Here is a 20958-nt window from a genome sequence, read left to right on the forward strand (position 1 = left end):
CATTAGCTTTAGTCAACCAACTACTTAGTCTAGTTAAGTGGTTTTCAGCCTGTGGACTCCTGGGAGTCCGCAGACTATGTCTAAGATTTCCAAAGGGGTCCGCACCTCTATTTGAAACATTTTAGGAGTCCACACATGAAAAAAGATTGAAAACCACTGATCTAGTTGAAATTCTTGGGTAACAGCTTTTTTTTCCCCCACTTGGAAAAATTGCCATCAATCTTAGTCTACTTTGAAAACAATTACAGTAGAACTTTGCTAATTCTCACACTTCACAGTTGTTACCAAAATGAGTGTCACTTCATTTCTTGGACCTGTTGGTATAAATTATAAGTGTAAAATGTGAATAGCTCATGGAAAATATTTGTTAATATAAATGGTTCAAAGCTGAGCCATATTAGGAATTTTGCTTCAGTGATAATATAAAAAATATAGTTGTCACATTACATATCTTAAATACCTAGGACTTTTAGTTACGATTTTACTTCTGTTTCACCTGTGGAAGTAACTACATGTAATGCTACTTTAATATTAAATATATTGCATGAGTTCTCAAATACATATTCTATTACCATGTTTCATTTACAGAGCTCTACCTAGAGGGCCAGTATCCCTTTCCACTATGAAACATTACTTACCATTCTTTTTATGGGTTTATATCTTGGCCTAAATTGCATAATCTTACAGCACCCAAAAATGTGCTAAGCATTTCACAATACAAATAAGAGGATACAGTCTCTGTCCAGAAGAGTTTAAAAGCTGGGACATTATGCTACAAAAAGGGGGCAGCCTGTATGTTGCGCCGGGGAGAGGGAAGAAGAGATGGGAGAATATCAAAACATGATGTGGTTATTCAGCAAAGCCTAATGCACAGCATAATGGTGCAAGATGCTCTTATATTTTAAAAAATAGCTGAATGTTATGGTTAACTTATTTCTTGTGTGTGTCTTTGTAGAAGTGGGTCTTAAGGAGGGACCTGAAAGAGGAAAGGGCCTTGTGGACCAACTTGGAATTTACTTGAACAAGTAATTAATGAATCAAGGGTTTGAATGCAGACTTCTGTTCATTAAGTAGTTTGAATCGGTCTTGTAAAATAGTAATGAAAATTTACCAACTGAGGCACAAAATTACTTTCTTCGCCTTTACCATGATTAAAAAAAATGCAAAAGGGTGAATAGAATTCACTGAGGCTGACAAGTTATTTGAGCAATTAATTTTTGAATGGTCAGAATCCCTCTTAGTGACAGATATACTCCACTGAAAAAACCACCGCAGAGCGTCTCAGCATTCTTGTGGAAGGACTAGGAAACAGAGTAGTTCATGGTCCACTCTATCCTTGGCTTCTAATCAAAGATGCCAGTAGCAATGCAGTTATTTTGGTCTGCAACTTCTTCTATGAGGAATGGACTAGGATAATCTAACTGGGTAATTATAATGGGAAAGGTTTTGATTTTAATGGGAGGCGATATTGCCTAGTTATTATAGGTTAGTTAGTGCACCCGTCTTCCATTCCCAACTTGGGGCATGGCTACACTCAAAACTTCAAAGCGCTGCCGCGGGAGCGCTTTGAAGTGTGAGTGTGGCCGCAGCGCCAGCGCTGGGAGAGAGCTCTCCCAGCGCTGCAGGTATCCACCTCCCCGTGGGGATTAGCTTGCAGCGCTGGCAGCCGCGCTCCCAGCGCTGCGGCACTGACACTGGCGCTTTACAGCGCTGTATCTTGCAGCGCTCAGGGGGGTGTTTTTTCACACCCCTGAGCGAGAAACTTGCAGCGCTGTAAAGCCAAGGCCTTGGTAACTAAATTGTTGAAACCATCAGTTTGTCACTTAACCTCTGGGTCTCTAGTTTCCTCAGTTGTAAAATAGATATACTTCAGGATGCTGTCACTAAATGTTTGTAAAGTGTTTTGAGATCTTAAAATTAAAGTGCTATGTAAGGGCAACATAAGTACTTTAGTGAAATTGTTTTAGTACTTTAGTCTCATTCAAATTTAAATCTTCTAAAGCTACATCAATAATCTTAACTTGTATAGCATTCAGTTGATACACTTGAATTTACATAGTATCTACATCAAACAAGTCATGATGTTTGTGCTAGTACTATTACTAGGGTTTTCTTTAAACGTTACTTAGAGGAAATTAAATACAAAAGTCTATTGAAATATCTTTGAATTTCCTTGTTTGTGGTTTGAAAATAGACCATCAGTATTAAGTTTGCATTCTGTCCTTGTCATTCCATTGTTGCTAATACTGTTTACAAGTGAGTTAACTCTGTCATCCCTGAAACATTTTAAACACAGTAGAAATATTCAGGCGAACACCTTTACGCTAAATGTCCTTGCTTTTTTACCTTTTAATATAGTGGGTTATTTATATTAGTTTTTGAATGAGAATGTTTCCACTTCCCATGATTTAGACACTTTTGAAAATTTTACCATAGAGGTTTCTGCGAATTGGGTCTGGTTCCCACATAATCTGTAAATTGTAGTAATAGGAAACTTCCATAGCGTGACAATCCAGAGTTTTTTCTTGGGAGCCATTTTTGAATTCATTAAGAATGATGCAGTTATTGGCTAGCAGCACTTGCTGCCAGTAATGTTTGTAGCTTGTGAAATTGATTTTGGTGACCTGTACTAGCACTTACATATTTGGAAATCTTGTCTAGTCTAGGTTTTTCTGAAAAACTTCCCAACATTGCTAATGCCAAATTCAGCTCCACCAACAGTGTTGTTAACAGTGGGAGTCCAAGTGTAGGCAAGATGCTAGAGCAGGGTTAGGCAACCTATTGCACGCGAGCTGATTTTCAGTGGCACGCGAGCTGATTTTCAGTGGCACTCTCGCTGCCCAGGTCCTGGCCACCGGTCTGTGGGGGCTCTGCAGTTTAATTTTAAATGAAGCTTTTTAAACATTTTAAAAATCTTATTTACTTTACATACAACAATAGTTTAGTTATATATTATAGACTTATAGAAAGAGACCTTCTAAAAATGTTAAAATGTATGACTGGCACACGAAACCTTAAATTAGAGCGAATAAATGAAGATTCGGCACACCACTTCTGAAAGGTTGCCGACCCCTGGGCTAGAGGCTGTCTGGAATTTGGTTTAACAGCTGTAAATACCAGGACATTTTTCTGAAAAGGCCAGTATGTAGATAGTCAAAAGAAGCAAACTTTTGAAGGAGTGTGTGGTGAGGGTTGTGTGTGGCGTGGAGGTGGAGAAGGGGGTGGGGGAGAGGTTGTCACATATCTAACTGTAGTTCTGTATTCACAGTCCACATTTGTAGTTTAGGAAACTGTCATTGTCAGTCTTGTTATAACTTAAGAGAAATTGGTACTGATCTTATGATAGAATTAAGAGGACCTATTTTTTATGTATTTTCACATACCAAAATAGTGGTTTTGTAGATGTCTTATTAATAAGGCTGCGATTTAGTCACAGAATCCGTAACTTTGAAAGATCTCCCTGACTTCAGCCAGTGCTGGTGGGGAGCTGTGGGGTACCCCTGCAGCTCCTGGCATCCGCGAGTGGCAGTGGGGAGCCCTGTAGCTTCCCGACACTTCGCCCAGCCACCATGGGCAGCAGAGGGGATCCGCTGCTTCCCGCCCCCATGGGCAGCAATGGGGACCCCTGCAGTTTGGAGCTGCCAGCTGAGAGGGACCCTGGAGCTCCCAGGGCCGCCCCCACCCCCAAGCTGCTGAGGCTACCCATTTTGTCATGGGTATTTTTAGTAAATGTCAAGGACAGGTCACAGGCTTCTGTGAAGTTTTCATTATTGCCTGTGACCTGTCCCTGACTTTTACTAAAAATATCCATGACAAAAACTTAGCCGTACTTATTAATCATCTCAAATTCCAGAGATGACACTTAAGTAAAGATTAGCAAGAGTTAAAACTATATCTACAGATGTATCAAAAGCCAAATGACATGGTTAAAAAAGATGCTGCCTTTTTTTAGTTGAGCTGGGATAGATTTTGGCCCTATGATGGGATTATTAGTTTACAAGAGCAGAAATTTGTATCATTCAAACAAAATAAGATTATATTGAATTGTTTTCCACCTTTTAATCACACAAGCGTATCTAGATAAAATAGCTACCAACAGTGCAACCTGCTAGCCCTCTAAAGTATTCCAGTCACAACAAACGTTACTGTTACAGTTCACTGAAACAAGCTCTTCACCTCTGATAATTCCTTGGTGCTTAAGAAAAAATATTCTCTTCTCTTAAAGTAAAGAAAAGGGGGGTGGGGCGGTCTGTGATTCCTTTAATCTCTAGTGCCTGGAAAAGGTATCTCTGATGTCTGAAGAAGACATTTTTCAGATTTCTACCACCTGGACCACTACCATCCTCCAGTGCAAATGCCCCATTGTTGTACTTCAAGATATGACCTAATGGTTGTGCAATCCATTGCTGTTACAGTGGTAGCAACAGCATATAAAGGGAGGATTCCAATATCCACAAACCTGCCAGGGCTGTGGATCCAACTTTTACCTTTGTGGGTTGGATGAGATCTTAATTCTGCTTGTTAGGGAATTCAGGAATCTCTGTAGCTTCAAAAGTACCGAATTTAGCCTTTCCTTTAAAGTTGAACTGAAAAGTAGTTCATAAACTTTCCCAGTCAGTAACAGTGGAGTTAGAATTACTTTAGAAATAGTTTCTCCCTTATTTACCTATGACAACCTCAGTGTAGGGCTCTCTGTCTCCCCCTCAGTGTTTGGTTGCCTCAAACTACATTATTCTAGGTGTTTGGTGACCTCCGTTGTTGAAAGAGAAGCATAAAACCATGAAATGGAGTCTCGCTAAGTAAAATCTTCCGTGCACATTTTAATGGTAACCAGTGTGCTGACTGCAGTCTATACGGGCATCTTTAATTGCTTGTCAACCACTCAAATCAAATCAAACTCAGAAATATGGAAAATGGAGTAGCATTGAACCCAATGTGCTCTTGGAAATAGCACTCTAAAAAGAACTCTGTTAAATATTCTGCACCCGAAACTTCTATGAGAACAGAGGTTCTTTCCCTGACAGCCTATCACAATGTGGTGATGATGTGATAGACTTAAAAGAGCGCAGTGTGAGCTACCCAAAATCTTGAGCGAAAGGTCATTGTACATGTAACGAATTCACTTCCCTACTGTTGGATATACAGCTAAGAAAACTGCTATAAGTTGTTTTAAAAGAAGTCTCTCAAAAACAAAATTCCTTGGAGTCCTGATTTATCAACTTCCAGATGATCTAGAATCCATATGCACAAAAGAGTGGACTGAATTTGTAAGAGCTTTGACACACTAGGTACATTTTGATCTAAATGAAAATACATTTTTTAAAGTTGTCCCTAGGTGCTGCTTGAGTAGACTTTTTTTTTCTTTTCAGTAGTCATTGCATCAACTCTTCTGTTGAGTGTTCACTTTAAAGTTTGACAACATCTAGTTTTCACAGCCCACCTCATTTTAAGAAGAAACCAGACAGAAAATGTACTCCTTTTTCTTAAGAAATGGTGACAGCTCTTTATGTTCCATGATGTGGGTGAAGTAAGAATATATTACTGAGAATTAAAAGTGCAGCTCTTCATGAGACAAAACATATTTTGACTTAATCTTCTTTTCCCCTTATTACTTTCTTTTTCAATAGAAACTATGTTCCAACTTCCTGTCAACAACCTTGGCAGTTTAAGAAAAGCCCGGAAAACTGTGAAAAAAATACTTAGTGACATTGGTTTGGAATACTGTAAAGAACATATAGAAGTAAGTATGACATCTGACGTAGCTTTCTGGTTTGAATTGAGGCACTTCGATTCAATTTTCTGCTGAAGTGATATTTCTTACAATGTTTTTATGAAATCTCAGTATTAGCTTCCTTGACATCAGATTTTTTTTGGTGTCTCCATACGTTTCTGATAGACCTTTACGGACCTTCAATTTTACCCCTTCACTTTACCTCAGGAGTTGTAACCTTCAGATGAGAATGAGTTGTATGGGGTTCTGTTAGCCCTGGTCTACACACAGCCCCTGGTTCGAACTAGGGTACGCGAATTCAGCTACGTGTATAACGTAGCTGAATTCGAACTACCCTAGTTCGAATGACTTACCGTCCAGACGCCGCGGAAGCGAACTCCGCGGCTCCAAGGTCGACTCCGGCAACTCCTCCTGCCGCGGTGGAGTACCGGAGTCGACCGCGGCGCTTCCGGAGTTCGAACTATCGCGTCTAGATCAGACGCGATAGTTCGAACTCCGAGAAGTCGAACTCGCCGCGTCGACCCGGCGGGTAAGTATAGACGTGGCCTTAGAGAAGTACTGCAATCTAGAAGAGTCATTCTTAAATGGTTACTAGGAGTTGCTACTGAAGCAAGTTACACACCTTTAAGCCTCATCTAAACTGGTATTTAAAGGTGTAGTGTTAGCTAACATGCTTAGGCTTTAACTTGACTGGTTTGGCATGTGTTGAAGGCAGTGGGCTTTGTCTATGCTAGACTTTTAAAATGTGTTAGCAGGTGCTGGATGTTATAGTAAAATAACACCTTTAAATCCTAGTTTAGACAAGGCCTTAGAGCCTGCTGTCCTAGGGGCCAAGAGATGAACTGAGATTTTTACAGGTATTTCAGTGCAGAACAATAGGACTCTGGACTTAAGGACTGCCTTCTATAACGGCTCAAGTTATATCTAAGACATATTCTGCTATTAATCTTACTGACAAACTTTAAAATATTGCTTATCAAAAACCTTTTTTCCTGAAGTGAATACCTGGTACAATCACCTTTCTACTCATCTGCTCTTTGGCTATTCAGCACCCTATAGATAGTAGTCTTCTGTGTTTTGTTCTAGTTTTAAACTGGATCCTCTTCTTCATGTTATTATTCCAGATCATTTCCAAATAAAATGAGTGTTCATCCCTTTTTGTGGGTTGAATAATGGGCTTCAGGGTAAAATTTCCAAAGGAGTTTGAATCCAGATTTCAAAAGTGATTTAGGCCTGATTCCCATTGACTTTCAGTCAGACTTTGAGATTCAGAGTACCTTAGGTGCTTTCAAAAATGGAACTTAACGTGCTTTTAAGAACTTCACCTACATCCCTATGCCAAAATTTAAAAAAATAGAAGCTAAAGTCCATATTTAAACACACATCTGACTTAAAAAAATACTCAACATTGATCTCAGTGGGAGCTGTCAGGTGCTGAACACTTGAAAATCTTGAAAGTCAGACTTGGATTGACTTTTTAGGATTTTATTTTTGAAAATCTTGGCTCTCGGTTATTTAGTGTCTTTGAGCCTGTACTTTTCAGAATTGCTTATTTGGAACCGCTAATTCCCTTTTTTTGTCAAGGGAAACTTCAGTTGAAGTAAATGTACAAGATGTATTTTTATGATTTTCATGAGGGGAAATTTTCCCTTGGGTTAATGATCTCTTGTACTACTTGTGGGTAGCTCTTGGTGGCTGTGTGGGTATCTTCATGAGTAATTAATGGGGAGCAATCAGTTTTTGTTTTTGATGTGTCTCTGTCTTCCCATCCACCCTTTTCCAGGATTTTAAGCAGTTTGAACCTAATGACTTTTATTTGAAAAACACTACATGGGAAGATGTAGGATTGTGGGATCCTTCGCTTACAAAAAATCAGGTTAGTAATGGTTCCACATATCACCTCAGATCCTGCAGGCTGTAACTTTCAAATGGTGTTTTGCACAATTATACCAATTTCTTTTGTTGTATTTTACCAGATTTAATGGTGGTTTTTGTAATCTTCTACTTAAAGGATTATTAGAAGGGTGCTTTTGTTGTACAAGTAGTAATCCTAGTCTTGATTGGGTTAAACAGATGCTGAGGGCCAGTTATTCGAATGAAAAACTTCACTGTTGAGAAACTTTAAGCACCTGTTCTATTATTGCACCTTAAGTGCCAAACTTCATTTAAAAAAAAATTGCCATCCTTGTTTTCCAGCTCAGCACAAACTCACCATCCCTCTAGTTAAAAGTATAACTATTTGTACAGACTATTTCTACAAGATTTGCTTCACCTCTCCCTAATTCAGTTCCACCATCTGTTTTCATGATGAATTCAGAAAAATATTAAACAGAATAAATCCAACTGCTGCTTTCTTCACTGTCATAGCTTTCAGCTGTCTGCTACATCTCTGAAGACTCGGTGATAACCCATCTGTGTCAGAGCCTGTTCAGTTTAGTACAGCAGAATGGAGTGGCAGTGTTGTTGGAAATCATATTTATTCTTTTCTAGATGTTTCTGAATTGACTGTAAAGCTAAGAAGGTTTGAACTGAGCTAGGAGAAATGGAGGAAAAGGATGTAACTGTGATGGTGACTTCTGTCTTATTCAACTAACTAAACAAATTTAAAAGAAGCCCTTCACTTTGATTCTATGCTAGCCTCCACTTTTAGTATAATATATACTACAATATATACTAAAATAAGCAGTGAAACAATGACAGGTGAACATTCCACTTATGAAATCAGGTGGTATAAGTATCAAGTATTGCTCACCCCTGGAAACAGGATGCTTATATTTGATGGATCACTGGTCTGGTATTTGTAAAACCAAAGTCCCTTTATTGCTGTGCCCCTGACATTGCATCAGTATGTTCTCCCTGCTTCTAATATATTCAACAAAAAGATTTGTCACATCAAAGCAGACAACTCTTAATTCTGTAGCCTGTTCCCAGCAATGGCCAATATCTGAGGCTTCAGAAGGTGGCCAGAAATACACACAGCTCACTTATTCATACAGAGGGGGAGAGTAATTCATTCCTTAACATCAGGGGATCCACTTGCACCTTGAAGCTTCACTTGCATAGCTATGCATGTTGTTCATAGTTATCTCAATTTGTCATGTTTTATATTTAATGTTAAATTATTTTGAAATGCCAGGCTGACTTCAAAGATAGACATGAATCATGGATAGTTTAATTTCAGTTTGAATTGTAACAGTTGACACAGCTTCAGTAACCCTTTCAAAGCTGCTACAATTCAGGGGGAGCAAGAGGGCTGTGAAAAGCACTATGAAAGAGCTATGTGGTATTACGTAAAAGAGCAGAATTTTTCAAAAGCCTTATTTTTTTTTTTCTGATCCGTGGTGAGTTTTGAAATATTTACAACTTAGCTTTGGTCAGTAGAAAAAGTTGGTTGCTTGAAGCTCTACTTCTCAAGTATCGGTGATAGGATTATTATGTATCTAAATTAAACATTACAATTAAATACGGCCCTTTGGGATCTGATTTATGTTTCAGAAGAGTATTCCTTCTGCTTCATGCCAAATTCACAAAATAACTTCTGCATCATAGTTTGCATGCGCATCCCCCACCTCCTATGTTACATTGTCTTAATTGTGCCCTGATTAGTGTTGCCTTAATCTGTCTGGAAGCAACAGGACTGAGGAGCTAAACTGCTCAGTTCTGCTCCATTCTCAAAAGTGACTAAGATACTATAATACAAAGAGAAGCACTAGGTTTGTGTGGACATATCACTGGAAGTGGCAGTTAAAAATACTTATTTCAAAATACTGCACCAATTTAGAAAGCTTTCGAGGACAGTATTAAAAGAAAATTAACTGTGGCTAATGACTGGATTAAAGCACATTGAAATATCTAAAAATATCATTTTGTGAAATACTTTGATCTGAAGTGACCTTTTTTGGCCTGAACACCTCATTCTGTGAGCTTGCCAACTAATAGTACGTTACAGTTCTAACAGCCGGGCCCACATCTTCTGGAAAAAGATGTTGGTAAACTCTCTGTTCCATGCAGTCTGACAGGCAGCATTGTTTCCATTCCCTTACTAAGGAAGAGTGATCTTTATGAATTAACCATAAACATGACACACTGGGCTATGCTTTCAAAGTGACCTCTAAATTGGCACCTTTCATTTTACATGTGCAATCTGGTAATTAAACTTCTAATTACCTGATTTACAGGCCAAAAAATGTGAATGCCAAATTAATGGCAGAGTTGAAGGTGGTCTGGCCCATTGTAATGGTCTGTGAGACAAGCTGAAATTCCACACTGTCCATGATGCTTAGTGCAAAATGTCTTGTTTAAAAAAAAAAAAAGCGTTTTTTATATCTAGTTTTTGTTTTGTTCTTTGTTTTAAGGACTATCGGACAAAACCCTTTTGCTGCAGTGCATGTCCATTTTCGTCGAAGTTCTTTTCAGCCTATAAAAGTCACTTCCGGAATGTTCATAGTGAAGACTTTGAAAATAGGATTCTTCTTAATTGTCCCTACTGTACTTTCAATGCGGACAAAAAGACTTTGGAAACGCACATTAAAATATTTCATGCTCCAAATGCCAATACACCGAGTGGAGGCATCAGCACTTTTAAAGATAAAAACAAACATGATAGCCTTAAACCTAAGCAGGCTGACAGTGTAGAACAAGCTGTTTATTATTGTAAGAAGTGCACTTACCGAGATCCTCTGTATGAAATAGTTAGAAAGCACATTTACAGGGAACATTTTCAGCATGTTGCTGCACCTTATGTAGCAAAGGCAGGTGAAAAGTCACTCAATGGTGCAGTTCCCTTAAGTTCCAGTACCCGGGAGGAGGGTAGTATTCACTGCAAACGATGCCTTTTTATGCCGAAGTCATATGAAGCTTTAGTACAGCATGTTATTGAAGACCATGAACGTATAGGATATCAGGTTACAGCAATGATAGGGCACACTAATGTAGTGGTTCCAAGATCCAAACCTTTGATGCTAATAGCTCCAAAACCACAGGATAAAAAGCCTATGGGACTTCCTCAAAGGATGGGTCCCCTTTCCCCTGGAAATGTCCGATCTCTTCCATCACAGCAGATGATGAATCGACTCACTATACCAAAGCCTACATTAAATTCTGCAGGAGTGAATATGATGTCAAATGTTCACCTACAACAGAACAATTATGGAGTCAAATCAGTACCACCAAGTTATGTTGGACAGCCGGGGGGAAGGCTAAACTTAAGTGGTAATGCACCTGTTTCTATTCCGCAACAGTCTCAAACAATGAAACAGTTTTCACCGAGTGGAAATGGAAGGCCTTATACCCTTGGAGGGGAGCAGAGATCTCAGACTCCAGCAAGGTACTCTCTTCAGTCTGCCAATTCCTCTTCTCTTTCATCAGCCCAGTTGAAACAAACGTCATTATCTCAGTCTCAGGCAGCATCAAGAGTATTAGGTCAGTCTGGCGCAAAGCCTCCTGTGGCTGCTACAGGCCCTTCTGCTGTCAATACTTCATCAACGCAAAAGTGGAAAATTTGTACAATCTGTAATGAGCTGTTTCCTGAAAACGTGTACAGTGTTCACTTTGAAAAGGAGCACAAGGCTGAAAAGGTGCCTGCAGTAGCTAACTATATAATGAAAATACACAATTTCACTAGCAAATGTTTATACTGTAATCGCTATTTACCCACTGATACGTTGCTTAATCATATGTTAATCCATGGACTGTCTTGTCCATACTGCCGTTCAACTTTCAATGATGTTGAAAAGATGGCTGCTCATATGCGAATGGTTCATGTTGATGAAGAAATGGGACCTAAAACTGATTCCACTTTAACCTTTGATTTGACATTGCAGCAGGGTAGTCACACTAATATACATCTACTTGTAACCACCTACAATCTGAGAGATGCCCCTGCTGAATCTGTAGCTTATCATGCTCAGAATACTCCTCCTGTTCCTCCAAAACCACAGCCCAAAATCCAGGAGAAGGCAGATATTCCTGTGAAAAGTTCTCCTCAAGCAGCAGTCCCCTACAAAAAAGATGTGGGTAAAACACTCTGCCCTCTCTGCTTTTCAATCCTAAAAGGACCCATATCTGATGCACTCGCACATCACTTAAGGGAGAGGCATCAAGTTATTCAAACAGTTCATCCAGTTGAGAAAAAGCTAACATATAAATGCATTCATTGTCTTGGTGTGTATACCAGTAATATGACTGCCTCAACTATAACGCTACACCTTGTTCACTGCAGAGGGGTTGGGAAGACCCAAAACGGCCAAGACAAAGCTAATGCACCATCTCGACTAAATCAGTCTCCAGCTGTAGCACCTGTGAAACGTACTTATGAACACATGGAATTCTCCCTGATGAAGAAAAGAAAAATGGATGATGATGACTCGCCATCTGCCTTTGAAGAGAAGCCTGAAGAACCTGTAGTTTTAGCTTTAGACCCTAAAGGTCATGAAGATGATTCTTATGAAGCCAGAAAAACATTTCTTACAAAATATTTCAATAAACAACCGTATCCCAGTAGGAGAGAAATTGAAAAGTTGGCTGCCAGTTTATGGCTATGGAAATCAGATATTGCTTCACATTTTAGCAACAAAAGAAAGAAATGTGTTAGAGATTGTGAAAAGTACAAGCCTGGTGTGCTGCTTGGTTTTAACATGAAAGAATTAAACAAAGTTAAACACGAAATGGATTTTGATGCTGAATGGCTCTTTGAAAATCATGATGAAAAGAATTCCAGAGTCAATGCTAGTAAAACTGTTGATAAAAAAATAAACCTAGAAAAAGATGATGAAAGTTCTTCAGACAGTTATGAAAATATAGAAGAGGAATCTAATGAAAGCAGTAGTCCATTTGGTCAACCAATTTCAGATGTTGGTCGTAAAACCTCTATTGATAGCATAATAGAGAATCCAGAAGACAGCATATCCAAGGAGACTACTGATGAAAATCCCTTACAGTCTCCAGAGAAATCAGACCAAAAACAGGAGGAAGGCTCAAAATATGAAGAGATTCATTCTGTCAAGGAACCAATTAAACTGGTAGGTGATGCCTCAGATAGTGAAGGTGATCAAGATGATGCTGCTGAATGGAAAGATGGAGCTTCGCAGTCTGAAAGTGGACCTGGCTCTCAGCAAGTTTCTGACTTTGAAGACAATATATCAGAGGTGAAACCAGAAGTTTGGACAGATGAATCATCCCAGAGCGAAGATGCTGGTAGTAGTAAACCAGCTGCAGAAATAAAAGGGGTTGCATCTGAAAGTGATGAAGAGCAATCAAAATGGAAGAATAGTTCCTATGGAAAAGTAGAAGAATTTTGGTCTAAGGACCAGTCACAATGGAAAAATGCATCAGAAATTGAGGAGAGTTTGTCAAATCAGCAGATGGAATGGCAGAATAGCACAATTGACAGCGAAGATGGAGATCAGTTTGACAATGTGACTGATGGTGTAGCAGAACCAATGCATAGCAGCTTAACTGGTGTAGAGTTGAGTAGCCAGCAAGCATAAGCTGCTCAATTCAGAAGCATGAGTAAATATGCTTCAATCTACAACTGTCTAAATACTTTCATTTCAATATGACTGCTAAGCTTAATTCTAACTGGTACTGCCTTTTGAGTGCTAGGTCATCTGGCTAGTGGTTGATGTGGCCACTATTATTCCAGTGGTTATTCCTAAGTATGCTGTTGGCTAAATTTGCTTGAGAATACCTGCTGTGATGAGCACAGTAACTTAATGTGAAAACAGATAAGCTGGTGGCTCCAGAATGCACACGAAGAAAAGCAGAGGTTTTCTTTATCTGCATTTTCAACATTTATTTCACTCTTGGATATGTTCAGTTGTATGTCTTTTTAAACATTACCCTTTTTCACATGGTAGTATAGGGCCAACATGAGCTACCAGTTCAATGTGTATAGTAGACTATGGGGAAATTGATTTTTTTCATGTATCATTCTGAATAGTTGAAATGTATATTTGTACAGTCTTTTAGACCTATTCAAGTGAAGCTTATGAAATTGTTCTTGTGTACCCATCATAGATTTGTTTCTCTTTTTTAGTGTTGCCCTGCTGTGTAATAAATGCTGTATCTAGTTTACCTAGCAAAAGCTTGAAACTGCTATAGTATGAATTTTGACAAACTTAGTTTTTGCACATAACCTTGTACAATCTCGAAACTGAGGCCAGCAACATAAAAAATTATATCTGGACTCTATTGTATTATAGAATTTTCTTGTTCTGAATATCCTTGACATTACAACCGATGACAAACGTATTTCAGAGCCATTTTCTGAAATCTTTTAAGCTAAAAAAGAAAAAATCACATGCAAGAAACAAGTTTGCAGCTACTAATTTTGACACCTTTTAGATCTGTATAAAAGTGTATTGTGTTGAAGCAGCATACAGAAATAAAAATGCTGCATTTTGGATATTTAGTTTTATCTTTAGTTAACACCAACAAGGTGTTGTATTCATTTATACCATCTAATATATGACACACTGTTGTAGTATGTATAATTTTGTGATCCTTATTTCCCTTTGTATTCTTCATTTAAGCATCTAAATAAATTGCTGTATTGTGCTTAATGTAACCATTTGCTTTATTACTGGTGCCATATCACTGTTTGTTTAATTGTGCTTCATTACGTTGACCCCTGTAGAAAGAAGCTCTGGGGATTTGCTATGGCAAGCTTGTGTGATGCTGTCGTTTCAGATCTACTGATTGCTTATGCGAAAATTTAAAACTTTTTCTATTTAAGATCAACTTAACCAGTAAGTTAATAGCTTTCACCTTCCTCCTTTACTTGTTACTAGGAACAGTAGCGTATAAATAGACTTGCATTGCTTCACTAGTTCCATAAGCTGCAGGATCTAAAGGCACCGCCATAGTCATGATTTTTCATTCCTTGTTCTTAGTAATCAATTAAGTTAAAGTTCAAGCATACTGGAAGAATCTTTTCGACCTAGAATGTTTCATCCTTTTTCTGAGGTATCAGGTATCATATTTTTTATTTTTTTTGGAAGGGTGGGTAGTGGGGAAGTACTGACTACTTAAAACACAGATTTTCCTGTCAGATGGAACACTCTTGGAAAAATGCAGCTGTTCTTTAGTTTTTCAGAAACAGAATAAATCCCATATACAGTTTAGTAGTTAAAGTTAGTCATTTTGATTGGAGCGGGTCAAACCAGTCTTCCAGTAGTGGGGCAAGAACATAACAAAGATTTGCCTCTTATCCTCCAGAATACATTCATGTAATCTTTCCTTGAAGAAAAATCCAGATGTGATCAGAGCAAGAGTTTTGCATATAAGAGCAAATGAAAGCTTGATTTGCTGAAAGTATATATCCTAAAATACTGTGGTTTTGAATTTCTTGTACCTTTTCAGGATTTTATATGTTAACCCAATTTGCTGTTAAGCCAGAAGGGTATGATCAGGCTATATTGGCAGACATTTACAACCAGTGATAGATAGATAGATGAAAGTTGGTTAGGATATGATAAGATGTGCATAGGAAACAAAAGTCATCACTGCTTTACTAATAGAAAAACTGTAGATAGCTTAACGTGTGTGGAAGCTTTTCACAGTAGTGTAACTAAAGGAAATATTTTTAAATCCCCGTTATGAAATAGTTCTGAATTTTGAAAGCATCTTGGGCAGAAACTTGCGTATATCTACATAGTAAATGGGTAGATCTAGAAAAGCACTGGTGTAATGAATAAGTGAGCCACGCAAGCCTAAGCTGAAAGTATTAATATGGTCTATGTATTTAAAATGTATTATACCCCTTCTGCAATTTTTGGTCACACGGACTTCTGAGGGCAGGGATCGGCAACCTTTGGCATGCGGCTCGCCAGGGTAAGCACTCTGGCAAGCCGGGCTGGTTTGTTTACCTGCTGCGTCCGCAGGTTCGGTTGACCACGGCTCCCACTGGCCACGGTTTGCCACTCCAGCTGCATGCCAAAGGTTGCTGATCCCTGTCTTAGGGGACGTCTACACTACAATAAAACACCTGTGAGCTGACCCAGGCTTGCAGAACTATAAAATTGCAGTGTAGATGGTTGGGCTGGAGCCTGGCTCTGGGACTTGGTGCCCAGATGTCTGGAGTGCAATTTTGTAGCCCTGCAGCCCAAGCACCACAACCCTAAGTCAGATGTATTTTTATTGCTGTGTGGACATCCTCTTAGCTTCTCAGAGTGAACTTTCATGTGGATGATGGGTTGATCAATAGAAGCAGAAGTGATGACTCTTTCAGAGCAGAGACTTTTGATTAGATAATGGGTGGCGTAGGTTTTCTCATTTTCTCTTCCAAGGGCCACTGTGCACAAGAGGCTGCAGTTATGTTTGCTCCCGCCAGCTCCAACAGAAACAGACAGGCAGGATAGATATTTTTAAAGATGATTAGTGGACTGGATATTTTGTTTGTTTTAAACAGGTTGACGATATGTCTTTTGAGTTTCATATTCTCTTCAGTTGGTTTCAGGCAGGTTCTGTGATATGTATCTTCTGAATGTGTTTGCCACACTTAGGGCTTGTCTACACTACCCGCCGGATCGGTGGGCAGCGATCCAGCTGGGGTTGATTTATTGCATCTCTTTTATGAGCGCTCTCCCGTCGACTCCAGTTCGCCACCAGAGTCGACGGGAGAGAGTCAGCTGTTGACTTACCATAGTGAAGTCACTACGGTAAGTAGATCTAAGTATGTCGACTTCAGCTATGCTGAAGTTGCATATCTTAGATCGACCCTGCGCGCGGTAGTGTAGACAAGCCCTGAGTGATGCAGTCTCTTTAACTGATTCATCTTTAATATGTGATTCTAAGCTGATGTCTGTTTAAATAAGAATTTATAGCTAACAGGGCTTGAAGATATGAGGCAGCCTCCTTATCTGAGTTGCCATTTCTAGCCAGCCAAGGTTGACTATACATTGAAATAATTAGAATTGCTCCATTTGCAGGAAGCTGTGTAGTATAGCTAACTTTTTGTAGTGATTAGATAAAACCCCTTTATTCAAAATTGTATGACTTGACTTATCAAAAGTAATAGTAATAATTTGTTAGCTTTAGCGGAGAGAGGGACATTATGATACTTACCTCTTAATGATTGACATTCCAGTGCTCTGTAATCAAGTTGTATTTGTTTGGTTGGAGAAGAGGGGGAAACCTGAAGACTACTTTAGACATTAGGAGACAGTTGAAGCTGATCTCAAGATTTGTTTGTTCTTTACAAGGTTTTACTCATCTTTGAGAAATCTAGAGGCAGGAGGAAATGGACCAATAAAATTAATATTAGAGAACAATGTTCAGAATGGACTTAAGTTAATTCTACTCTAACTAGCAAACTATATTAAAAAAAAAAAAAGTAAATGCTGTCACAGTGTGGCATAAACACTACAGCTTTGCTTGCAGAGCAGCCATGTTGGGAGGTTGACACTTGAAAGTGAACTCTGCCTACTGCGATCCCAGGAAGGAAGGGGGAAGAGAGAGCTCCATAACTACCTTAGTATCACCTCACTCTGTCCATGAATCTGCCCTAGCTTTATACCAGTGGTTCTCAGACTTGTACTAGTGACCCCTTTCACACAGTAAGCTTCTGAGTGTCCCCCCCCCTTATAAATTAAAAACACTTTTTAATGTATTTAACACCATTATAAATGCTGGAGGCAAAGTGGGGCTTGGGGTGGAGGCTGACAGCTCGTGACCTCCCATGTAATAACCTCACGACCCTCTGAGGGGTCCCGACCCCAGTTTGAGAACCCCTGCTTTATACCCACCAGAGGGGTTCAGAAAGATTACTAAGACACTTGTCCAAAGGGTCAACCTAACCATCATTAGTTTTGATTTTTAAACAGGTTAAGTTTATTTTCTTCTTCGAGTTATTGCTCATGTGTATTCCACAGTAGGTGTGCGTGCTCGCCTTGTGCACCGGTGCTGGATGTTTTCCCCTTAGCAGTACCTGTACTCGGGGAGCACCACAGTGACCCCTGGAGTGGCATCTGTATATCGTGCTATAAGGGGGACCATGCGCTCCCCCCACCCTCGGTTCCTTCTTGCCGCCAGTGAAGGTAGTCGGAACTTTGTGCTCCAGCTCTGCTGCAGCCTTTCTACTCGACCTTAGTGGTACCATTCATGGATTGTTACTTCAGTGTTAGTGTGCTCGGGGCATGCCCCGTGCCCCAGGCTTCAAGTCGTGCGATTCCTGTCACCGTTCTTTGCCTAGGAGTGACCCACATGCTGAGTGGCTCCGCTGTTTGGGTGAGACGTTATAAGATCTGCAGGTCATTCAAGCCATGGACCAAGAAGGAGAGAGACATTAGACTCCATGCTCTCTTGATGGAATCGGCGTTGGCCCCAACTCTGGCGCGCCAGGCAGACTCAGCTCCCACTGCCGCACCGTCGGTACGTAGCGAGGCACCCTCTACTAGCTGGCATCGTTCCCCCTCCAAGAAGCAGGGAAAGGGCCCTACCGCGCAGCGGTGCTGAGACAAAGAAAGAGGGGAGGCTGGTCCTGCATCAGACCCCCCTGGGCTCAAGGCCTCTGACTCATGTTGAATGGAGCAGCCTGGCGCCATCCACACGCACATCTCCACCAGTACGGATGCTGTCGACGCTGGAGGCAATGCAGGCTGCGAAAGACATTGAGTCTCCCAGTTCTAGGCGTGCAACCGGTGACAGTCCTGGGGCAGACCTCCATTGGGTGCCCATCAGACCTCCTGCAGGTCGCAGTTCCCGCTCCAAGGACCATTCCCCACAGCGTTTGGCGTGTAGCGACCAGTCGTCCCTCAACGCTGACCGGACCGTCCCGGTCACCACCTGGATGGGAGTCTTGGGGACCCTCTACTCCGCCTGCCAGCGAGCACAGGCATTGAGAGAGGCGCCGGGAACGTTTCCCTTCACAACATGACTACTGTAGCCAATCTCAACGGGATTTTGAGGCACCCAATCCCTCAGGAGGATTTTAAGGCACACCAAGACCTGCTAAAGCGAGTGGCATCCATCCTTCAGCTGCAGGCTGAGGAGATGGAGGGCCCCTCCGATTCCCTCTTTAACGTGTTGTCCCCCTCGGCACGGGCCCCATGGCTCTGCCCCTGCACCAGGGTGTAGACAACATTTCCAAGACCCTGTGGCAAACTCTCGCCTCCTTGGTGCCAATCTCCACGAAGGCTGAAAGGAAGTACTTTGTGCCCGCCAAGGACCATGAGTACCTATATTCCCACCCAGCACCTAACTCACTTGTGGCAGAGTTGGTAAACCACAGAGAGTATCAGGGCCAACCTGCACCTACCCCCAAGAATAAGGATGCCAGATGACTGGACTCCTTGGGTAAAAAAATGTATTCCTCGGCAAGTTTCTAGCTCAGGGTAGCTAACCACCAGGCCTTACTGAGTAGATATGATTAACCTATGGGACTCTCTGCCTAAGTTTGAGCCTCTCCTCCCAGAAGGGGACAGGAAGGACTTTAAGGTGCTAATAGAAGAGGGGGCGGTGAAAATGGCGTCGGACGCAGCTGACACAGCAGCCCGCTCAGTGGCTTTGGCGATCTCCATGCGCAGGGCATCGTGGCTCCTCCTGCCTGGACTGTCGACGGAGGCCCAATCCCTTATGCAGGACCCCCCGTTTGATGGGAAGGCGATCGTGGACCAGACGGATGTCCAACTGGATGGGATGAAGGATTCCCGCACCATCCTGCAGATCATGGGCTTCTATATCCCTCCAGCAAAGGACAAGGCCAAACCGCAACTGTCGGCTCAACCTGCGAGGAGCAGATATGAGACCGAGACACCAAAAATGCCGGTCTTGGCAGCAGTCCCGCTCTGCCCCACAGCCTGGGCCCTCTGAGGGCAAGAGGCAGGGAAGGAGGCAGTTCTGACTATTTGCAGGGGGGCACCGGGCCTGTTGCCAGGGTGACACCCCAATTAATAAAGTTTGTGTTCTGCAATTGTTTGTCTGCCTTCCACATGGCATGGTCCCGTATCACATCGGACCAGTGGGTCCTCAGCACCATTTCCAAGGGCTACAGGTTGCAGTTCACCTCACCCCCGCCAAACCACCCGCCCTCCCTTGTAGGACTCGGAGCATGCCCACCTCCTAGGGCAGGAGGTGGACTGTCTACTGCACCTGGGGGCGGTGGAAAGAGTACCAGTAGAATTCCAGGGCAAGGGGTTCTACTCCCAGTACTTCCTGATCCTGAAGGCCAAAGGGGGCCTCAGGCCCATCCTGGACCTGTGGAGCCTAAACCATTTTCTAGCCCACTCCAAGTTCCGCATGGTATCCTTGGCCTCTATTATCCCCTCCCTGGACCCGGGGACTGGTATGTGGCCCTGGACCTCCAGGACACGTACTTCCACATCCATATCTTAGAGGGGCACAGGTGCTTCCTCTGATTCCTAGTGGGGATGGACCACTACAAGTTTGCAGTCCTCCCGTTTGGCCTATCCATGGCACCCAGGGTTTTCACGAAGTGTATGGCTATGGTAGCTGCCTACCTCAGGTGGGAGGGGGTACAGATCTTCCCATATCTGGACTGGCTTCTCAAGGGTAACTCATTCTGAGGTAAAGACCCATGTGGAACTGCTCCTGTCAACATGTGCCGGTCTCAGCCTAGTGGTGAACGAGACCAAATCAACCTTAGTTCTAGTTCAGCACATAAGAGTTCATTGGGGCACTGCTGGACTCCACGAGGGCCACAGCCTCTCTCCCCCTGGACAGGTTCAAGGCCCTAAGAGGTCTCATCGCTTCGGTCATGGCTTTCCCGGTGACAACAGCAGAGGCATGCCTTCGAATTCTAGGTCACATAGTGGCATGTACATACGTGGTCTGCCATGCCAGGCTCTGAATGAGGCTCCTCCAACTCTGGCTAGCCTCCCAATTCTCCCAGGCCCGGGACGGGCTAGACAAGGTCCTCACGGTTCCGTCCCCAATTCTGGCTTCCCTTCAGTGGTGCCTACCCAAGCAACATGCTGCCACGGGGTTCCCTTTCGGGTGGCCAACCCATCTATGGACCTGGTGACCAATGTGTCGGACCTGGGTTGGGGAGCTCACACAGGCAACGTGCAAACCCAGAGGATGTGGTCGATCCCAGACTCGTCCCTTCACATAAATGTCAAGGAACTTAGGGCAATACAGTTGGCGTGCATGGCCTTCCACATGCACCTTCGCGGCAAGGTGGTCAGGGTCCTCATGGACAACACCACAGCCATGTACTACATCAACCGGTAAGGCGGGACTCGCTCCCTAGCCCTCTGCTGGGAAGCCCT

General features: G+C 41.9%; 1 protein-coding gene across 6 annotated transcripts in view; it reads left to right on the forward strand.

Annotated features, from left to right (window-relative positions):
- The window catches only part of LOC123348565 (activity dependent neuroprotector homeobox), a 42160-nt gene extending 27863 nt beyond the window's left edge, over window positions 1-14297 (forward strand). For all 6 annotated transcript variants that reach the window (XM_044986085.1, XM_044986080.1, XM_044986084.1 and 3 more), the window contains 3 exons: window positions 5628-5740; window positions 7515-7607; window positions 10087-14297. In XM_044986085.1, coding sequence (XP_044842020.1) covers window positions 5633-5740; window positions 7515-7607; window positions 10087-13218 — 3333 coding nt within the window. In that variant the 5' untranslated portion in view covers window positions 5628-5632 and the 3' untranslated portion in view covers window positions 13219-14297. The remainder of the gene's footprint in view (window positions 1-5627; window positions 5741-7514; window positions 7608-10086) is intronic.
- Window positions 14298-20958: the final 6661 nt, after the last annotated feature.

Source organism: Mauremys mutica, chromosome 13 (genome assembly GCF_020497125.1).
Source record: "Mauremys mutica isolate MM-2020 ecotype Southern chromosome 13, ASM2049712v1, whole genome shotgun sequence".
Taxonomy (NCBI): Eukaryota; Metazoa; Chordata; order Testudines; family Geoemydidae; genus Mauremys; species Mauremys mutica.